The sequence below is a fragment of the Aquarana catesbeiana genome, linkage group LG07 (assembly GCF_042186555.1).
Source record: "Aquarana catesbeiana isolate 2022-GZ linkage group LG07, ASM4218655v1, whole genome shotgun sequence".
Classification (NCBI taxonomy): domain Eukaryota; kingdom Metazoa; phylum Chordata; class Amphibia; order Anura; family Ranidae; genus Aquarana; species Aquarana catesbeiana.
In genome coordinates, this window is record NC_133330.1 from 154,213,951 (window position 1) to 154,236,545 (window position 22,595).

The following is a 22,595-nucleotide window of genomic DNA, read 5'->3' on the forward strand; positions in this document are numbered from 1 at the left end:
TATTGCCCATTGGCGTTTGAGTTTAGGGTGAACCATCCTTAAGAGACCTACTGAGTTTTTCTGTTGGAACTCCAATCCGAAAAGAAGTGAAAGGAATAGTGAAAAATTGTTTATTAAAAGCAAGTATAAAGAGGTCAGGACTATAGGCCCATACAAACGATACGAAAATCGGATGGAAAAATTCGTATGACGAGTGCTCTGCCGATTTTTAGATCGTTAGTACGGTGCTTTTGACAGCCAATTTCGCTTTTTCATCAGACAAAGGCTGGATGTGCAGACTATAAAATTTTTGTCGGATGTGAAAGAATACATACAAAACTATTCAACAAATTATGTCACTTCAGACGTATTCTGTCGTACGAAAATTTTCGTATTGTGAGTAACCTCTTCACTTAACCTCAAAAAATGTACGCTAGGTCGTCCAATAATCTAAGCGTGTGTACGAGGCTTATCACATGGAGGTAAACCTTCTACTGAATTTCCAAGTTTTCATCTAATTCCTTTGTTTAGTCAAGGGAGTATCTCCTCCAACCACTGCAGAAGAGTTCTAACAAGCTTCAGCTGCAGGAAATGTCTGCCTACTCGAGCTGCACGATTCTGCCTAAAATGAGAATCACAATTCAAGATCACGATTCTCGCAGCGTAACATCATCTTTCACATTATACAAAAAATTGGGCTAACTTTACTGATTTTTTTTTTTTTTTTAATTCATTAAAATGTATTTTTTCCCAAAAAAAATTGCGTTTGAAAGACCGCTGTGCAAATACAGAATCATAAAATATTGCAACAAACGGCCATTTTATTGTCTAGGGTCTCTGCTAAAAAAAAATATATATAATGTTTGGCGGTTCCAAGTAATTTTCTAGCAAAAAATACGGATTTTAACTTGTGAGCAAGTGTCAGAAAAAAGGTTTAGTCTTTAAAGCGGAATTTCAGTCATTTTTTTTATCTTTTCATCCATTAAATCTTCTACCCTTGTTGTTTTAACTTTGGACAGGAAAACATTTTTTTTCTGCCAGTAAATACCTTATACAGCCCACTTCCTGTTTCTTGTCTGGTAAAAAGCCTAGGCTTATGACATCATGCACAGCTCCCTCACTCTTGTGAGAGTTTGCCAGGAAGGGAGGAAAGAAGAGTCATATGAGGGCCAGTGAAAGCTGCAGAGCTAGATGTGTGCTTCTGTGTGTCTGTGTAAATCCAGGAAGTGAATAGGCAGCAGCTTCAGCTGCCCACAGTTAAAATGGTTGCAGCCAGACTCAGACTGTAGGGAGATCTCTGCAGCATATTTGGCAAGTACAGAATCACAGTAAATATAAAATAATATGCAAAGTGATTGGAGGGAAGCTTCAGCATGGCAAAGATGTTTTTATTACAAATTATGTGAGCAGACTGCAGTTCCTCTTTAAGTGGTTAAACTGACCTCATTTACAGACGGAAATTCATCGCTTTGATCAAAAGAACTACATGTTACAATGTTTCTTTTTATCTCTGATGTTGTGAAAAACTTGGCAGGCTGCCTGGATTTTTTTTGTCAACTGTAAGAAGTGAGCAGAGAACTCTCTGCACGTACATAGAATCGGGAAATGCTGTTTTAAGATTGTGAGGCGAGTGGAAATGCGATTTTGATTCTTTAACGATTAATCGTGCAGCTTTACTGCCTACAAACACTACCCGCTTCTTCAGGAGAAGATGTTAGGGGAAACTTGACAGCACAGAGGTACAAAGTTAAATCCTTAAAGAGTGACAGGATGTCCAGTCATCTTTTCACTTTTTGGGTCCATCAGAAAGCCACTAGGCTCTTTGTAGTAATCATATGGTATCATATGTTGGCCACAAGTGTGGCTTTTACTTACACCACAACTCTTTGTGGTGTAAGTAAAAGCCAAACTGACAATGAAAAATGGCAATTACTCACACACAGTGGGTTATAACAGTTTTATAGAAATGTACAAAGACCTTCAAACACAATGAAAAAAAAAAAAAAAAGAAAAAAGCATAACAAAAAGGGAAAGTACCTCTCTATTACACTGACACTGAACTCCTGACTCAGAGGAAGAATAATTCCAGCCTTGAGTAATCAGCTTATTTTGCACCCTGATCACCTAGGGAAAAAAAAGGGAATATATATCAGTGTATAAGGAAAGCATGTCTAGAATAACGAATGTGCGAACAATGATCAGACTTGTTAATAAAGGGGTTAAGGTAAAAGGTTTTTAACCTTAAAGGAAAAAGGAAGAACAGATTCCCCAATTGGGGTTTTTAGGCAGCAAAAAAGAGGATAGAAGGCCAATATATAAAAAAATGTATCTTTATTGTACAAAAGTAGCTTCAACACACTGGTTAAAAAGAATGAGCTCCAATATGGGTGTATATCAATGCATGACACTCAACATATACACTGTATACATATGTTTATAACAGTACAGCATATGCATAGACGTATAACAAAATTGTGGACCTGACGCGTTTCGACCTATATATTCCAGGTCTTCTTCAAAGGTCAATCTGCTAAAATTATACCACAAAAATACATGTGTCAAAAAATTAAATATGTATATTTGGTAACAGGTACATCACACATCAATACAGCATATTTACCCAATGATGAGTGTCCTAAACCAAGGAGCTTTCTGTTAGAGAGATCCCTTTAAAATCGAAAGATTGCCTGTTCACCTTCCCCCAGAGGTCCCATGGCATCACCGCCGCAGCCCCTATTCCCAGGGGGAGATCCCAAAAATGTGGCTTACAAGAGATCACACTGTAAAGCGCCCCCTATCTGTGCGCAGACCACTCAGTCGGTCAAATAGGGAGGACACCTGCAGCAACAACCCGAGAAGGAAAAAACAACAAAAATCGGAATAATATATATTAGTATGCACTCCAACGTAAAGTTTAAAAAAATGTGTATGTGTTTGTGTCTACTTGGTTATAAGAAACCATGGATACATATATATACCCATTACATTGGCCTTGGCCTGTGCATATTGGGTATATGCGTCTGTGCGTGGGGAAGTCCACACACACATATACATATGTGTATACACACATATGCCATACTTATGATTTTGAGTATAGAAAGTGTAACGAAGTGCATGCAAAGGTAAATAAAACGCAATAATAGATAAAAGGAAGAGTAGTTAGTTGCATATTAGTACCTCGACCATATAGAAAAAAAGGGTGTAAATGGAATAAAAAATGTGTGATTAGTGAAAAATAGCGCCTAACGGTGAAAGAAGTATGTAAACAAAGCGTGAATCCCTAATGTGGACAACAAGGGTGTGTGAAAAGTGAACACACAAAAATGTGAAAAGCAAAAACTACTTGAAGGTAGTGGGTGAGTCATGTAAAAACAGGTGAAAAAGTGCCCACATGTGGGAAAAAGGCAAGTGTACAAAGTATATTACCTAATGAGCAAGGTGAGGGTAGTGCGGGAACCACACTATGTTGCCCTGTGTGCTTGCACTTAGGTGTGACCTAACCCGGGATTGGTCACTACCTTGAACAGGCTAGGTAAACGCCAGTCCAGGTTACCATTTGGCAAGTCTAAAAGTATAAAATGAAGTAAAGAAGTATTGTATACATTTGAATATCTGAGATGTATATATGGTCATTGTAATAGACCAATTGTTATATATAGGGCAACAAAAGTGCAATGACATGAAAATAAGATGGTGTACTTACAATGTGAAGCTGCAGGAGAGACCGTCAGCTGGACAGAAAGGTATTCAGGATGGTCTGAAGGGGGCTAAAAGAATGTATATAAGCCCTTGATTTGGGGCGGGATTCCGACGTGGATTAATTGACGACAGGTGCCAATATTCCACTAATAAGACCACTCCAAGGAGACCGCGCTTGGGGGCATAGCAGCCGAAGGCGGCCTCGTGTGATCTCCTCGGCGTTCAGGGCAAGCGAGAGCTCCGTCCGCTGACGTCATCACCGTCGCAATTGCGTGACGCGTCCGCATCACGTGGTACGCGCGGGGCCCCGCGCATGCGCAGTGAGCGGAGACGTCCGGGGATGTCCCTGAACGCCGCCGGCAAGGGGAATCCCCAATATGGTAGCCAGGTGCAGCCTGGTTATCCAATGGGGAAAGGCGGGAGGAGGAGCCATCCATACAGGAGCCCCTCCTCCCCGCCTTACCTTGCCGGGAAGACACATCTAGGAAAATCAGCCCTGGTACGTGGGCGGCGCCAGCAGCCATAGTGACTACACATAGGGGGAAGGGAAACAATCCATATAGGGGACAAAAATTCAATTATTGTACAGGATCAGAAAAGAATAAGAATAATACATGTAAGTATATCATCCTATATTAGTACATACATATTTTGGCGAAGAGGATTTACACATAAGATATCCATATATGTAGAGTAAGTTCACATGTCTAGGTATATAAAGGTAAAATAAAATAAAACACATATTAGAGCAAGAGAGAGACAACAAAAGATGAAATTGAAATTGAATATATACTGCATATCCAAAGAATACGCAGGATAAATACATAATGATCTTAAATGTCCCTAGACTATCAGAGGGGGGATGGGAAAGAGGGGGGGGAAAGGGGGAAGGAGAAGAAGGGAAAAGGGGAGGGAAGGACATGGGAAATGGTAGGAAAGTAAAACAGAGGAAGGAACCATAAGAGGCACAATTGCTCTCTATTGCCGACCAAGGGCAAGAAAAACCTTATTGGGTCTTGCCCGAGATGAACCCTTTTAAAAACGGGGCAAATGATATAGCATCGTTTAGCACCCTGATCACCTAGGGAAAAAAAAGGGAATATATATCAGTGTATAAGGAAAGCATGTCTAGAATAACGAATGTGCGAACAATGATCAGACTTGTTAATAAAGGGGTTAAGGTAAAAGGTTTTTAACCTTAAAGGGGTTGTAAACCCTCATGTTTTTTCACCTTAATGCATCCTATGCATTAAGATGAAAAACTTCTGACAGTTACCGCCCCCCCCCCCCCGTTTTACTTACTTGAGCCCCGTAATTCCCTTGCCGAAGATGCGCTGTCCCTCTATGCACAGGGTCCCGGCTCTTGATTGGATAGATTGATAGCAGCGCAGCCATTGGCTCCCGCTGCTGTCAATTAAATCCAATGACAACAAAAAACGAGCCTTTACAATCACTTTAATGCTACCTCTGCCTTAGGCCACATACACACTTGAGCATAAAAACACTGCTTTAACAGGTGTTTGAGGTTTTTTTTTCTCTGCCTCTACATGTCAATGCACACTACAGCCATTTAGAATCAGAAAAAAAGTCATCCCTTTTCTGCGTTCAGGAGAGGAGCTTTTGAGCATAAAAACTGCCTAACAAGCCCTAACCCATGCATATGCCTTTAGCGTTTAAGTGTTTTTTTCATTTCAATAGCCATAATAAATAAAATACTGGCTAATAAAAGATCAACCAACCAAGTGCTTGACACGCCTAAATGGAGCATTGTTGTAGCTGCTTTTCTCCTACCAGGAGAAAAGCGTTTAGAAGAGCCCTAGTGTGCAAGGGGCTTCAAGGTAAAAAAGCTTTTAATATTTTTAATAGGATTAAAAATAACCTTTTAATATGAGTCCTATCGTCCCATCTCCTTAACTTTCTGCAGCCAATTATCAATCACGAAGATGGAGGAACTGCCAGTCTTCACGATAGGTATTTACAATTTGTCCAACTATGGTTTACTTGAATTGACTTCTCCGCGTCTGCTAAACTTCAGCCTTTTCTATGACAACACATGTCCTACAGGACTGGGTTGGGTGCTTGGTGGGCCCTGGGTTGTGGTCGCCCCTGCCCCCCCCCTATTTTTATTATTTTTTTCTCTCTCTCCCATCATTCTCTCTTACCAATCCACCTGCTCTCTCTCTCTCTGCTCTGTCTGTGCTTCTCTCCCGCATCTGTGATGTCCTTGGATGGTCCCTCTTATAGTGGGTTACCCTCATTTTATGGTGCCTGTCATGATGTTTATTGCCTCTGTTTTCCTATATTAGGCTCACTATACCATCCCTGTTATAGTGTCTGACAACAGACTAAGTGTGTTAGTGTTGTTTTTTTTTTAACTTCTGTATATGCATGAGAGGTCCTACATTGTTATTGCCCAGCATGTACTGCACTGCTGATCTGTTTTCCGGTAGTCATTTTAAATGTACAATAAACATTTGTTATTAAAAAAAAAATAAAAAAATCTGGGCACCATGCAGCTACTTATACACGCCCTGTTTGGAACCAGGTTTTTAAAGTTAACCCTACATATAGTATGTTTTGCCACATCCTGGTTTCTGAATGCTGTTATCATTATGCTATCCCATTTCTCTAGATGTATTATCATCGGCTCCTGTACACTGAGACGTGAGAGACTGTTAAAGTGGTATTAAACCCAAAAGCAGACATTATGTTGCAGCTTACCATTTCTTAGATATGATGTCTGCATTTGTTTTCCTTTTTAGGCATTCTTCTTTTATCTCCATCTGGTGAACTGGCCAAAAAGTCAGTTTTTCAAAAGAACAAGCTCTCCTAAAATGTACTATTTAACACTGTTGATACAAACCATTTACCACTGGCAGGGGTGCTTACAATGATCAGATTTTAAAAAATTACGTAAAACCTTCATTCCAAAAAGGAAGAAACAGTTTGTTGTAACTACTTATAAAATATTAGCTGGAGTTTGGCTTCATTTTTTAGTGTATTTAAATCTGCTAGCACATCTAACACTCCCCTGTGTTGCTGCCAAAAGATGCCCCTGTACTCCTTCATCCAGAGTTGGGGCACTCTAATACAGGGGGTGTGTTACTGGCCAGATCACCAGATGAAAACAGGGGGAAAAGCCTAAAAAAGGAAAACTAATGCAGCCACCCCATCTATTGATTAGTGGGCTGCAACGTGTTACATTTTTGATTTTGGGTTTAATACTGCTTTAAGCTTGTGCATAATATTTTATCATCTCACACAGACTGAAAAAAAGGGCAGCCTCAATGACCAAAAGCTGATTTTTACATTAAACAAGATTTATGTATGACAGACTGCTTCAATCTCTAGCAAACATGTTTCCATGTTTTCACTGAATGTAATTCTAGCTTATTTTTATTATTATTATTATACGTGATTTATATAGCGCCAACAGTTTATGCAGTGCTTTACAATGTATAGGGGAGACAACACAATTACAGTACAGTTCAACAAAAAAGGTACAGGAGGGCCCTGCTCATAGAGCTTACATTCTAAAGGGAGGGGAGATGGTGGTACAAAAGGTAAAGCTGCAGAGAATGATTTGATGGGGGTGGCTCGGGGACAGTTGTTATGTAGGTGTGGGATAGGCTTCCCTGAAAAAAAGGGTAGGGATTTATGCATGGTTTTCATCAAGATCCAAATTTGAATTGCCCAGGTGGTTGTCAGGGTTATACTATCTCCATGCAAGTATATAGGCGAGGATATCCTACTCAGACTAAATTTTAGAAAATATAATTTCTTCATACATCAAGGGACACAGAGCGGCTTCATTAATTCTTACTATTATGTTTATGTGCCACCTGAAAGTGATTGTACACTGAAAAAACAAAAAAACAAAACAAAAAAAAGACAGGATGTCACCTCCTAGATATAAACCCTCCCCTGCAGGCAGAGCTCCAGTTTTTTTGGCAGTGTCTGAAGTTAATGGTCATTGCTGTGCAGCGCTTTGCATGATTCTACCAGAGTCTCAAACTATTTCAACAGGGATCAGGAGATTGGTGCGATCTATATGCATTCCTATAGCTATCATCGCTCTAAATATTGGTACCCAGACAACCTGCAATGTTGCCGGTCAGCACTGAACCTTTCCCAATGTCTAGACTGCCCGGTGCTTTCCAGTAGGGTGCTATATAGGTTCAGAGCAGTGAACCTCAGTGGGGGGGATTGAGTCCCTGAAGACCCCCTGGGTACAGCCTGCCAAGATGGTTGAAGATCGGACCCCATCCTGCGACAGGATTGGCAAATGCCCCTGATATCCCTGCTGGTACCCCTGGATGGCTATGCCCTGGCCCCTTCCTCATTTTTTTGGAGGGTTTTGTTAGGAGTGCTGACTGGGTTAGTGGTGATGTACTGTGTATGCACTGGGTGGGAGACTACTGCAAGCTCTGCTTGATTTAACTTTGATGCTGTCCATCGCATGCATGCATGCTATCAACTGTTAGGAAGCCTTTCTCTGCATTTCAGTTTCCTAGGCTCTCCAGTGCCTCATTGTTTAGTGGGGCTGTAAGGTGGCCATGGAGCCTGCTGGCGCTTCTTGTGAGGGCAGAGCTGGGTCTCCATCCTGTGCATTAACTAGGACAAGTGGTGCCCGGTAAGGATGACATGTGGAGGTGGAGCTTTATGGCCTTCCTCATGTCAGTTTTGATTTGGCAGTGGGGCTGGGATGGTGGTGGTCCTCTGCAAGGACTCCTGCTTTATTGGGCACGATTTCCTGAGCAGTAATCTATCAGACTAGTCACAGCAGCTTTTTCTTGGGTCACATAAGCACACCGGCTGGGGGTGGTGGGGGCATTGGCAGCCTAGCGGTCCTTCTCCTAGGGTAACCAGTGCACTGCTCACTTAGCATGGGTCCCATTTTCTGAACCTAGCAGGCCATATGTCTCACAGAAAGCAGACAGGTAAGGATGTGATGGGGGGTCCCAATACCTCCATCAGGTAGAGAAGAACCTAGATGTAGCCCCCTGGTAATTCTGCTGAAGATCAATAGCAGCTCTGGCTCCCTTCCCTTATTAGGTACTTCTGCTACTTCCAAGGCACTTTCCTCCATTTCTTCTGTAACAAAGGAGGATTTGTTGCTTGCCTTAGTGGGGTTACAACAGCCGCATTCCAGGATACCTGCTGGTATAGGTTAGACTGGTCGCAAGTGGCGATATTCCCCTTCTCCTTCCCCCTCCTTATTAATGTAGGAGGAATTTATGGAGGATGACAAAGAAGCCTACGACTGCGTACCTAAAGAGGAGAAGGTGGAAAACTCCTTAGTCGAGTGCTGTGCACCAGAGGAAACCAAGGGTCGTTTTTTTTCAGACTCAGAATACCTTTTGTGTATTTTCGTGGTGAAGTGGTTTGCACTGATAAAGTTGCTCTTCCTGAGTCCTCGTCTCAGAGAATATTAATATTTGGAGCATGGCAGCCACCACAAGATCTGCAATAATTTCATATACATTTTCACCTTATAGATGTTTCGTACACAGACCGGGCTTACGCCAACAAGGTGTTTGCTCCACTGAACAGATTTATTTAGCAATACCCCAATGGAGGACGAATTCACCAAGTTGGGTACACCCTCGATAGATGCAATGCTTTCTTATTGCAACAAGAACCTCACATGTCCGGTGGGTGAGGTTCTGTTTTTTTAACAATGCTTTCGACAGAACTCTGGAAACTATGTTTAAAGCATCTTTTGCCTTGGTGGGTGCAGCTTTGCAACTGGCAGTTGGAGTTAGAAATCTGTCCAGAGGGTTGGAGTCCTCTAGCGGTGATATCAATTTGGGCAAGCGTTTCACAGATTTCCCTCAAGCCCAGTGTTTTGTGGTGGATGCCCTGAAGGATTACCAAAGTTTCCACAGTTTGCGGTGGAGGACTGCCATATTCAATATGTGGACCTGGGATTTGGCCTGTCCATGTCTCCCAGAGTATTTGCTGAGGTCATGGCGTCGATTCTGGGCCTTCTACCGAACCAGGGGTGCCTGTACTGGGATACCTTGATGATTTACTTCTGATAGAGCAATCTGCGTCACTTCTGGGACATAATATATCTCTCACAGTACACACTTTGGAGAGGTTTGGCTGGGTTTTCAGTCTCCAGAAGTCGGCATTGATCCCAGCACAGCGGCTGGAATATCTGGGCCTGCTCCTGGATTTGAGCCAGGCGAGAGTGTTTTTTCCCTCTGCGAAAGTGTATTACCTTGGAGGAATTAGGTAGCTGCTCTCAGGATGCTGCGGAATTCCTCTACTGCCTCAGGCGTGAAGGTCTTGGGAAAGATGGTTGCCTTGTTCAAGGGAGTTCCCTTTGCTCAGTTGACTGGACCTGCTGGTTATATGTAACACATGCTGTGTAATTCCTTAAAAATTGTAAGTGTGATTTTTTTAAATGAGATACGCGACATCAAGTGGGTAATTGGTATGTGCATAGGATTGCCTTTGATAATTATATATATATATATATATATATATATATATATATATATATATATATATATATATATATATATATATATATACACACACATACATACACAAATACAATATTTAACATAATATAATAAGAGATGGTGATCTTTCTTGAGAGCAGGTTTATTAACCACTTCAGCCCCGGAAGATTTTACCCCCTTCCTGACCACAGCACTTTTTACAATGTGTGTAATGTGTGTTCCCTCAGTGTGTTCTAACTGTATGGGGATAGGACTGACTGAGGGGGGGAGACATATCGTTGTTCCTATTTAGTAGGAACAAACCATATGTCTCCTCTACCCTGACGGAGCAGGGATTGTGCTGGCTCTCGTGCACACGATCGCACATGGCCAGCAGCTATCGCCCTCTGGCGGCCACTAAAAGGACGGACGTACCCATATGGGATTTCGCCCAGGAGAGCCATTCTGCCGCAGTTTATCTGCGTTAGCCGGTCAGGAAATGGTTAAAAGGGACTCATCGACAAATAAGAAAATTTGCATTACTATATTCATCCCAGATAAAAATGTTTCCATTAACTTCAACTGGATCATAACATACTGGAACATATGTATAATTGGATATCAATGAACAATAGGTACATAATGCATAGAAATACAACATGTGATACTGTGGACTGGGGGTTGTCTGGGGAGGTTTGTACTGGGAGCTGTGGGAGTACTGCCCGTGGCTGTAAAGGCTCACGTGAGAAGGCCTCAGGATAATTGTGGATCTCCCTTGTATAGTTAATGGTAAGAAAGCCAATGATCCTAAATGAAATCTGTAAAGAACTTGATCAATATAGTTATTGAGTGATAGCATATGTAGTGTAACTACTAGTTGGATGCCAAGAAAGTGGGAAAGGAAAGCCCAGTGCAAAAAATTCAGCTTATGTGTCACTGCAGATATAGAATGATGATACAAGATTGGAATTGGTAGAAAACAGTCAACACCGAGAGTGGGATAGAGGGTGTATGAGTGAACATATTCCCAGAACAAAGGTATATATATATATATATATATATATATATATACACACACACACACATACAAACACAGTATCTCACAAAAGTGAGTACACCCCTCACATTTTTGTAAATATTTTATTATATCTTTTCATGTGACAACACTGAAGAAATGATACTTTGCTACATTGTAAAGTACTGAGTGTACAGCTTGTATAACAGTGTAAAATTGCTGTCCCCTCAAAGTAACTCAACACACAGCCATTAATGTCCAAACCACTGGCAACAAAAGTGAGTACACCCCTAAGTTAAAATATCCAAATTGGGCCCAATTAGCCATTTTCCCTCCCCGGTGTCATGTGACTAGTTAAGTGTTACAATGTTGCTCTACATAAAGATTGCCTAGGCTATAAGAAGATTGCCAAGACCCTGAAACTGAGCTGCAGTATGGTGGCCAAGACCATACAGCGGTTTAACAGGACAGGTTCTACTTAGAACGGGCCTCGCCATGGTCAATCAAAGAAGTTGAGCGCACATGCTCAGCATCATATCCAGAGGGTGTCTTTGGGAAATAGATGTATGAGTGCTGCCAGAATTGCTGCAGAGGTTGAAGGGGTGGGGGTGGGGAGTCAGCCTGTCAGTGCTCAGACCATACTCCGCACACTGCATCAAATTGGTCTGCATGGCTGTCGTCCCAGAAGGAAGCCTCTTCTAAAGATGATGCACAAGAAAGCCCGCAAAAGGTTTGCCAAAGACAAGCAGACTAAGGACATGGATTACTGGAACCATGTCCTGTGGTCTGATGAGACCAAGATAAACCTATTTGGTTCAGATAGTGCCAAGCTTGTGTGGCGGCAACCAGGTGAGGAGTACAAAGACAAGTGTGTCTTGCCTACAGTCAAGCATGGTGGTGGCAGTGTCATGGTTTGGGGCTGCATGAGTGCTGCCAGCACTGGGGAGCTACAGTTCATTGAGGAAACCATGAATGCCAACATGTACTGTGACATACTGAAGCTGAGCATGATCCCCTCCCTTCGGAGACTGGGCCCCATGGACCCCAATCACACCTCCAAGATGACCTCTGCCTTGCTAAAGAAGCTGAGGGTAAAGGTGATGGACTGCCCATGCATGTCTCCAGACCTAAACCCTATTGAGCATCTGTGAGGCATCCTCAAACGGAAGGTGGAGAAGTGCAAGGTCTCTAACATCCACCAGCTCCGTGATGTCGTCATGGAGGAGTGGAAGAGGACACCAGTGGCAACCCGTGAAGCTCTGGTGAACTCCACGCCCAAGAGGGTTAAGGCAGTGCTGGAATATAATGGTGGTCACACAAAATATTGACACTTTGGGCCCGATTTGGACATTTTCACTTAGGGGTGTACTCCCTTTTGTTGCCATTAGACATTAATTAGTGTGTTGAGTTATTTTGAGGGGACAGCAAATTTAAATGTTATACAAGCTGTACACTCACTACTTTTTACATTGTAACAAAGTGTAATTTCTTCAGTGTTGTCACATGAAAAGATATAATAGAATTTTTACAAAAATGTGAAGGGTGTACTCACTTTTGTGAGATACTGTGTGTATATATATATATATATATATATACATATATTTATATATATTAGGGTTGCACCGATACTGAGTATTTGCACAAGTATCGGTACTCGTGCACATGCACAGATACCTGACGCCGATACTTTCAGGCTCGGTTCTTTGAACTGTCAGTGGGTCTCCCCTGTTGACAGCTGAAGTGTTAAAGAAGTCTGGTAACTGTAGCCGTCAAATAAAAAGCAGCTGGCAATATTTATTACCAACATTGCTCAGCCGCTGAAACACTAAAATTAAAAGAAATGTTGTTTCTTTTTGAATCTTTGTTTCTTCATCTGTAGATCAAAAGGGATGAAGAAATGCTCTACTGTTTAGCCCCCTATAAACCCTTAATTTACTCTAATCAGCCTTAATTAACTCCCTATTCTCCTCCATTTAATTATTTTCCTGCTTTTTTTTTGTTCACGTCTATTTTATAAACCATAAACAATTAAAACTTTTTTTTGTTTGCTTTGTTAGTGAATATTTTTACACATATATATTAATATATATTTACACATTTCACATTGAAAAAGCGCAAAATTAAAACAAAAAAAAAATCTATTTAATTTGTAAATAACTTTTCAATGCTTTGTACCATTGCTGACAGCTGAAGTGAAAACAAAACAGTTGCGGTAGTTATCGGCGAGTACTAAAAAAAAAAAAAAAAAAAAAAAAAAAAAAAAAAAAGAAAAAAGTATCGGTACCCGTTGTAAAAAAAAAAAAATGGTATCAGTGCATCGCTAATATAATATTTACATTATATATATATATATATATATATATATATATATATATATATATATATATACACATATACACATATATAAACAAACGGCAAGGATTGCTGCATAAGAAAATTTGTTTCCAAAGAGTAGGTTACATCAGTTCAAAAACATCATACAAGCACCAGATGCAGCTGGCTGCGACGTTTCAGGCTTCAACAGATAACGCCCTTTCTCACAATCGTATGTCTGCAACTGGTAACACACATCACATCGTATATATACAAAAAATCATTGATTACCACATTTAACTAAGCTGGAATCAATTAGTCCACATCTAACAACATGTTCTCAACTATTCAAATTATTTTAAGTGGTTGGAGCGACTTATCGGTCACAGGTGTACTTGATTCCTCACTAAACAAAAAAAAAACAAAAAAACTTTTTTTCAACACATCTACAGGAAAGAAGAAGAGATCCATCATCCAGTAACATCATTTATCACTATAATGTAAACGTAGTCATATTAGATAGAACATTGTTTACATTATCTGATGGTATATAGAAAAACATCTGTGTATACTTATAATTTCTAAAGAAACAGATAGATACAGGTCAAAATCAGTATTTAACCCTTTGGGCTGTAAAGTGTCCAAACGGTAATCCAATGAACCTCATGTTTTTTCAAAACAAATTCCCTATTCCCGCCTCGTCTGTTTATGGGTACTCCATCAATGACCATATACCTTAATTGAGACACTGTATGCTTTTTTTCTACAAAGTGTCTAGATAATGGTAAATTTTCTAATTTGTCCTGAACCGAATATTTGTGTCTTGCAATTCTATCCTTTACTCTTTGAGTTGTTTCTCCTTAATATTATATCCTTTGTGCGGATGACAAAAACTTTTTCCCTTTATCATACTAGTGCATTAAGTAAAAGAAAGGCATGGGAAAGAACCATAATTGGGGGGACCCAGAAACGTCATGTGGGGGATGGGAGTGCTGTATTGATCTTGATTTAACCAGTCTGTCACGTAACGTTCTTCCTCTACGATACGAGGGTAGTGGAGGATGATTAAATTCAGGAACAGTAGGATAATTTTTATTTAGTATAGACCAATGTTTTCTAATTACATTATTGATCTGGTTTGAAAACGGGTGAAACTGTGAGATGAAAGGCAGCCTGCGAGCTACATCCTTCTCTCTATCATGGTGTAAGTTGATACGTTCTTGATGAACCATATCACTTGGGTATCCTTGCTGGCATAGTCTGTCTTCCAACGCATTCAGCCGTTCTTCTCTCGTATCTGTTTCATTTACAATTCTAGACACCCGTTTCAATTGGCTCCTGGGTATAGACTTAAATACCCCGGGCGGATGGAAATTAGAATAATGCAACAACTGACTCCGATCCGTGGGTTTTCGATACAAGTTGCTCACAATGTGATCGTCTTGTATATTTTATTGCGATGTGATTTATTAGTGTATACCTAGCACAAGGATAGCGCACTTTAATTATTGTTTGGTTGGATCTCCCTAACTTATGCCTTCCCTCTGTTACAGCCTCTCTCGCGTCTAGTCCGCAGAATTCAGATGGAGGGAATACTAGTGACTCTTATCGCCCAAGCTGATTCTGATTGCCTCAGCTTGGCCCAAGAGAATGTGGTATTCCCGTGCCCCTGGAAGACGACACCTCTGACGAAACGGCGTAGGGAGGAGCGACGTGCTGACGTCACCACGATCCTCGCTGATCCCGGAAGATACGGGCAGCAGTGTGCAGCCGGCCGGCTACTGTTTATGCGATTCTTTTTCTACAGCACTGTGAGTGTGATTCTTTTAACTTTTTATAAATAAAGTGTTTTAAACTTGTTACGCTATGGGAGCTTTTGTTACTTATCTTTACATGACAAACGAGTGACCATTTTCCACACAGAGGATTCCCATCATAGAGGTCCATGAGTGTCACTTTCTCGGTCCATACCCGAGGCTGGGGTTACACAGCCACATGCCTGCTTGATCTCCCGAAAAGAGATCTAAAGAGTCGGTAAGGGGCCATTTTTTTACATCGGTGGAGGAGCTTTTCTGTTATCACTGAATCCCTGGTGATCTAACCATATGCCATACACCATTCGGAAGTTCACCACTTTTTCCCTGGCATAAATTTTGCACTTTATATGAACTGTATACTTTTGTGCACTCTGCATTTGAAACTTTACGTTGCTTATTAACAATTTTTCTTTGGTTACTAGTGTGTGGGTCATATTATCACTGTTATAACTCACGTATAGAAATTTACATTGTACTTTTCAGGATGTATTCACTATTTTATTTGTTTCATGTCACTTATTGCAGCACAGCCTTTTAATTTTGATTTGTATAACAAATGGATGTGTCTCACATTGCATGGTTGCAGCTTGTTCACATATAATTTTTCATTTGGGGATAGCGCAGTAATTTTTTTCAGCTTACAATTCTGAACATGTCGGTGGACAGTTTGTGGGTCCTTCCAGACTATCTCAAACTCCCGTCACAAAGTCCAATCTACTGTCCTTTACGGTTGCTTGCTTTAACAGCTTGGCTATTGAAGCCAGGGTCCTAAGACAGGGGAGTCTCTGACCTGGTTATTCTGACTCTTTTCGAGAGCTAGGAAGGCTACTTCAAGGAAGATTTTTCATAGGACCTGGAAATCTTGCATTACCTAGCATGAAGCTAGGAGTTTGCATCCTTGCAAGTAGGTTGCAGGCTGTATCTTGGCTTTCCTCCAAACGGGTTGATATACAGTGCCTTGCAAAAGTATTCACCCCCTTGGCTTTTTACCTATTTTGTTACATTACAGCCTTTAGTTCAATGTTTTTTTAATCTGAATTATATGTGATGGATCAGAACACAATAGTCTAAGTTGGTGAAGTAAAATTAGAAAAATTTATACATAAAACTATTTTTCAGAAATAAAAAACTGATAATTGGCATGTGCGTATGTATTCACCCCCTTTGTTATGAAGCCCATAAAAAGCTCTGGTGCAACCCATTACCTTCAGAAGTCACATAATTAGTGAAATGATGTCCACCTGTGTGCAATCTAAGTGTCACATGATCGGTCATTACATATACACACCTTTTTGAAAGGCCCCAGAGGCTGCAACACCTAAGCAAGAGGCACCACTAACCAAACACTGCCATGAAGACCAAGGAAATCTCCAAACAAGTAAGGGACAATGTTGTTGAGAAGTACAACTCCAAATCTTTGATGATCCCTAGGAGCATCATCAAATCTATCATAACCACATGGAAAGAACATGGCACAACAGCAAACCTGCCAAGAGACAGCCGCACACCAAAACTCACGGACCGGGCAAGGAGGGCATTAATCAGAGGCAGCACAGAGACCTAAGGTAACCCTGGAGGAGCTGCAGAGTTCCACAGAAGAGACTGGAGTATCTGTACATAGGACGACAATAAGCCGTACACTCCATAGAGTTGGGCTTTATGGCAGAGTGGCCAGAAGAAAGCCATTACTTTCAGCAAAAAACAAAATGGCACGTTTTGAGTTTGCGAAAAGACATGTGGGAGACTCCCAAAATGTATGGAGGAAGGTGCTCTGGTCTGATGAGATTAAAATTGCACTTTTTTGCCATCAAAGAAAACGCTATGTCTAGTGCAAACTCAACACATCACCCAAAGAACAAATCCCCACAGTGAAACATGGTGGTGGCAGCATCATGCTGTGGGGATGTTTTTCAGCAGTCGGGACTGGGAAACTGGTCAGGGTTGAGGGAAAGATGGATGGTGTTAAATACAGGGATATTCTTAAGAAAAACCTGTACCACTCTGTGTATGATTTGAGGTTAGGACGGAGGTCCCCCTTCCAGCAGGACAATGGCCCCAAACACACTGCTAAAACAACACTTGATTGGTTTACACTTGGTTTAAGGGAAAACATGCAAATGTGTTGGCATGGCCTAGTCAAAGCCCAGACCTCAATCAAATAAAAAATCTGTGGTCAGACTTAAATATTGCTGTTCACAAGCACAAACCATCCAACTTGAAGGAGCTGGAGCAGTTTTGCAAGAAGGAATGGACAAAAATCCCAGAGGTAAGATGTGGCAAGCTCATAGAGACTTATCCAAAGCGACTTGGAGCTGTGATAGCCGCAAAAGGTGGCTCTACAAAGTATTGACTTTAGGGGGGTGAATAGTTATTCACATTGACTTTTTCTGTTATTTTGTCCTATTTGTTGTTTGCTTCACAATAATAAAAAAAAAATCTTCAATGTTGTGGGCATGTTCTGTAAATTAAATGATGCAAATGCTCAAACAATCCATGTTAATTCCAGGTTGTGAGGCAACAAAACACAAAAAATACCAAGGGGGGTGAATACATTTGCAAGGCACTGTATGTCAGGCCTGGAGTTCGACCAAGGGTCAAATTTCAACTTTTGCAGTCCTTTTTCAGAGGCCGAATGCTGTTAATTCCTTGGTGCGTGCCTTTGTACAGGGTGTCATGCGTATTGCTCCTGTGGTCAGGCCACCTTTATACCCATGGGATTTTAATTTGGTTCTGTTCTGCATACTTGAGGTGATCGTAGCTGTATTAGTGCAATTGTGACAGAGAAAATGGAGTACGGTCCGTCATACTTTTTTTTATTTATTTGCACTAACATATCATTTTTCATGGACGAGCTTTCAGGGTGTGCCCCCATCTTCAAGGTCCAAGCAGTACTGATTCACAAAAGTTTTAGCACCCCAAAAGCTCGTCCATGAAAAATGATATGTTAGTGCAAATAAAAAAAGTATCATGGACAGTACTCAATTTGTTCTGTTCTGCAAAAATCTTCATTTAAGCCTATTGAAGACCTTCACATAATTTTTCTGATGCAGAAAGCTGTGTTTCTGGTTGCCATTACTTCAGCTCGTAGGGTTTCAGAATTGGCAGCCCTTTCCTGTAAATATATTTTTGATTCTTCACCATGACAAAGTGGTTCTAGGTCCTCAGCTGTCTTTTTTTACATAAGTTGGTTTCTGCTTTCCGTCTCAACCAGGATATTGTCTTACCTTCTTTTTACACTAGGCCTTATGCCGTGTACACACGGGCGGACTTTTCGGCATCAAAGATCCGATGGTCTTTCCGACGGACTTTCAAAGGAACGGACTTGCCTACACACGATCACACCAAAGTCCGATGGATTCGTATGTGATGACGTATGACCGGACTAAAATTAGGAAGTTGATAGCCAGTAGCCAATAGCTGCCCTAGCGTCGGTTTTCGTCCGTCGGACTAGCATAAAGACGAGCGGATTTTTCGACCGGACTCGAGTCCGTCGGAAAGATTTGAAACATGTTCCAAATCTAAAGTCCGTCTGATTTTCGTCCGAAAAAGTCCGCTGCAGGTCCGATGAAGCCCACACACAGTCGGATTGTCCGACGGATTAGTCCCGTCGGACCAGTCCGGTCGAAAAGTCCGCCCGTGTGTACACGGCATAACTCTCTGAAAAACAGAAAGTTCCAAATCCTATATGAAGCAGAACATGGCATGTCGTATTTAGTGGGCACAAGACTATGAGCTTTTGCACAAGGTTCCGTGCATCATTTAAAGTACACGGCAAACTAAATAAGCACATGTGAAACCACTTTAGACAGCCCTTTAAGAGGAGGAAAACAAATAACATATCCATAAATCTGTAAAGAAGAAAAACAAGTTATATATTTAAAACCACACTATACAATGGTATATACAAAAAAGTGCCATAAGTCAGCAGAAAGCAAGAACATGATACTGTACTAAACATTTAAGTAATGACTGTAAACTTTGTGGCAGATTATAAAAAAAACAAAAAAAACCCACAGTGCTCTTTACTTACCTCATACTCAAACTGTACCCAGAGTGATTCAGATGCCTGTTTGTCTGGTTTTAAAGTGATGTACATATACAAAGCAAGAAGGATACAACTTTCTGCCATAAAAAGAAAACATAACACATTACTATTCTTTATCATATAGATGGTTCCACATCCATACAGTTCATGGCAAGATGCCCAAGCAAAATTTGGCAAGCATTCATTAACTTGACAATAACACTGTGAATAATTTGGCTACCAGTCAACAATTTTTTTAGCATTAATTAATTTTAAATACTTTAAAATGCACCTTTCAAATTCGGTAATAAAACAGATGAACACTGTCACCTGCAGGCTGAATGCTTATTTGGTCAACAAAGCGTCTAGCTTGCATGCAGTCAAATAGTTGACAGTGACCAGATTATAAGGAACCACCCAACTGTCAATGGGGACTGGAAGGGTCAGTGACAGCTGGGATTAATAACCACTAGTCGCACAAAAGTTTATTGATGGCTTTCAGCCTAGGTTCACACTTGTGCAATGCGGGAACCAGCGTGATTACAGCGCCGAATCCCGCACCACATCTCTCCCACAGGCAGTTCACACTGCCCTCTGCAAACCGCTGTGGGTGTCAATACACCCCCAGATCGGTTCACAGATCGCAGTGCGAACTGTGAACTCAAACAGGAATCAGATCGCATAGGTGAGAACACTCATGCTATCCGATTCCAGTGTGGGACAAAAAAAGTCCCTGCACTATTTTCATGCAAATCCAATGCGAGTTCAGCCATACAACTGTATGGCTGATCTCACATTGCACAGACACCGCATGCGATCGGCACCGCAGAGCAGGTGCGAATCACATGCGATGTCTGTGTTTGCACTAGTGTGAACCTGGGCTCAAAGCCAGTTGCGTAACTTTAGGCATAAAATATATAAAAAGTGGGTGCTGCGCTGACCTAGAAATGGGGTATATAACCTCTAACAGTGTAAACTAGATACACAAAAAAATAAAATCATATATATTTGAACGGTGCCAATGTGCACGATGTGTAACCTGTAAGGCACTCTTTCATGTTAGAAGCGGCAATATGTGTCCAGTATATCAATACTAAGCATACAGGGAATAGACATCCTCAATCCTCATGCATGCGTAGCAGTCTATATAAAAAACTAGGGTTGTCCCGATACCACTTTTTCAGGACCGAGTACAAGTACCGATACTTTTTTTCAAGTACTCGCCGATACCGAATACCGATACTTTTTTTTTATGTCACGTGACAGTGTTTTTTTAAATTTTTTTTTTAACAGTGCTTTTTTTTTTGGGGGGGGGTGAACGGTGTATGTGTGTGTTTTGTTTTTTTTTTTTTTAATTTACAATTTTTATTTTTTACAATAATTTTTTTTTTTATTCTTTATTGCAATATGTTTTTTTTTTTTTTTTTTTTTAATCAGCCCTGTTGGGGGGCTTTGGTGAGATATCAGGGGTCTTAACAGACCTCTGATATCTCCCCCTTGAGACAGAGAAAGAGACAGAGGATAGAGATTCCCCAGTCCCTTTCTCTGCAGCCTCAGCTGCACTGAGAATGAATGGAGAGAAGACAGCGGCTCCTCTCCATTCATAAACTGACACATAGTAATCACAAGAGATTACAATGTTTCAGTTATGTGAATGGACAGAGTCAGCTGACTCTGTCTATTCACAAAGGAAGGAGGACGGCGGAACGGAGGGGGAGAACGGAGGGGGAAACGGAGGGGACAGCGGAGAGGCACAGGGAAGGAAAGAGGAACGGAGGGGGACAGCGGAGAGGCACAGAGGAGGAAAGAGGAACGGAGGGGGACAGCAGAGAGACACAGGGAAGGAAAGAGGAACGGAGGGGACAGCGGAGAGACACAGGGAAGGAAAGAGGAACGGAGGGGACAGCGGAGAGGCACAGAGGAGGAAAGAGGAACGGAGGGGACAGCGGAGGGGGACAGAAAAGGAGAGAAGAACGGAGGGGGACAGCGGAGAGGCACAGAGGAAAGGAGGGGGCATGGAGGATAATGCAGTGACAGTCAGCGGTGAGCGATCACCGCTGTGTCACTAAAGCAGCTGAAAGCCGCTGGGGGAGAAGCTTGTATCTCCCCCATGCGCCGATCACAGCTGACTTTTAGGTATCGGGGAAGCATCGGGAGCATTTGCCCGAGTACAAGTACTTGGGCAAATGCTCGGTATCGGTGCCGATACCGATACTAGTATCGGTATCGGGACAACCCTATAAAAAACTAAAGTGCTGTTGTGCTAATGTGACTAGCAAAAGAAAAAATTATCCATAAGAATATCCTATAAATATATGCCTGTGTAAACAAAAATCAGAAACAATTCTTATTGCATAAAATAACTAAATGACATATATAGTGTGCAATATAGTGCCAATAAACAGATTAAGCAAAAACCAGCCTAGTTTTCACATGAGTGCAAACAACGCAAAAGTGCAGGATGAGTATATGGCGTATATCTTGGTCACTTCCCAGACCCTATCGCCCTCATCATATATTTATATCGTAATACGCACTAAATGTGTGTCACATATTATTGAATAAAGTGCAAATAAACAAATATTGTGCAAAGTCCAGCAAATATTGCAATCAGTGCAAACAACGCAAAAAAAAAAAAAAATTGCAAAGTGAATAAGTGGCGTGTATATTGGTCACTTCCCAGAACCTCTCGCCCTTATCACATAAATCCCAAATATGTCCTTACACACATCAGACGTGTGTCACAGTAACAGCATAAGGGTGGACCATAAAGTGATTAGTTTCCTTAAGGTTCAGTGTGTAACATCACAGCCAGTGGGGTGCCGAAAGAGAGAGAGTGTGTCCGTCCTCTTCATGCAAGAAACACACACAAGTAAAGGGTGGTCCCTTACCTTAAGGCAATGGGACAATTGCATAAGAATAATGCTGCAGGGGGTAGTCTCTCTTTGGGATCCCTGGACCGGAGCAGATGGTCCCTGTGTTTGAATTCCTCAGTACCAGCAGAGTCCACATGTATAAGAACAGAGGAGTACCAGATAGTGTAGTATTGCCAAACACATCAGTTTTTATTTAAGTTAAAATGCATGTACTCACATAAATTAACTGTGCAATCTGTACATCTCCTAGTTTTAACTGATCCCTCAGTTTTTGTAGCAAAGCAATATACCTAAACCCCAAAAGAGGGAAGGGACCTCTGCGTCCCATGATGTACTCCAAGAAAAGGATTTTACAGGTAAGCTTTTATAAAAATCCTCTTTTCTTTATGGTACATCATGGGACACAGAGCACCATCGTAA

General features: G+C 41.3%; 1 protein-coding gene across 5 annotated transcripts in view; it reads right to left on the reverse strand.

Moving 5' to 3' along the window:
- The window catches only part of ATRIP (ATR interacting protein), a 275,160-nt gene that overhangs the window by 59,546 nt on the left and 193,019 nt on the right, over positions 1-22,595 (reverse strand). For 3 of the 5 annotated variants that reach the window (XM_073592749.1, XM_073592750.1, XM_073592748.1), the window contains 2 exons: positions 19,306-19,397; positions 2,017-2,103 (listed from right to left, as the gene is read on the reverse strand). In XM_073592749.1, coding sequence (XP_073448850.1) covers positions 2,017-2,103; positions 19,306-19,397 — 179 coding nt within the window. The remainder of the gene's footprint in view (positions 1-2,016; positions 2,104-19,305; positions 19,398-22,595) is intronic. The other 2 variants (XR_012235293.1, XR_012235292.1) reach the window with 1 other exon arrangement.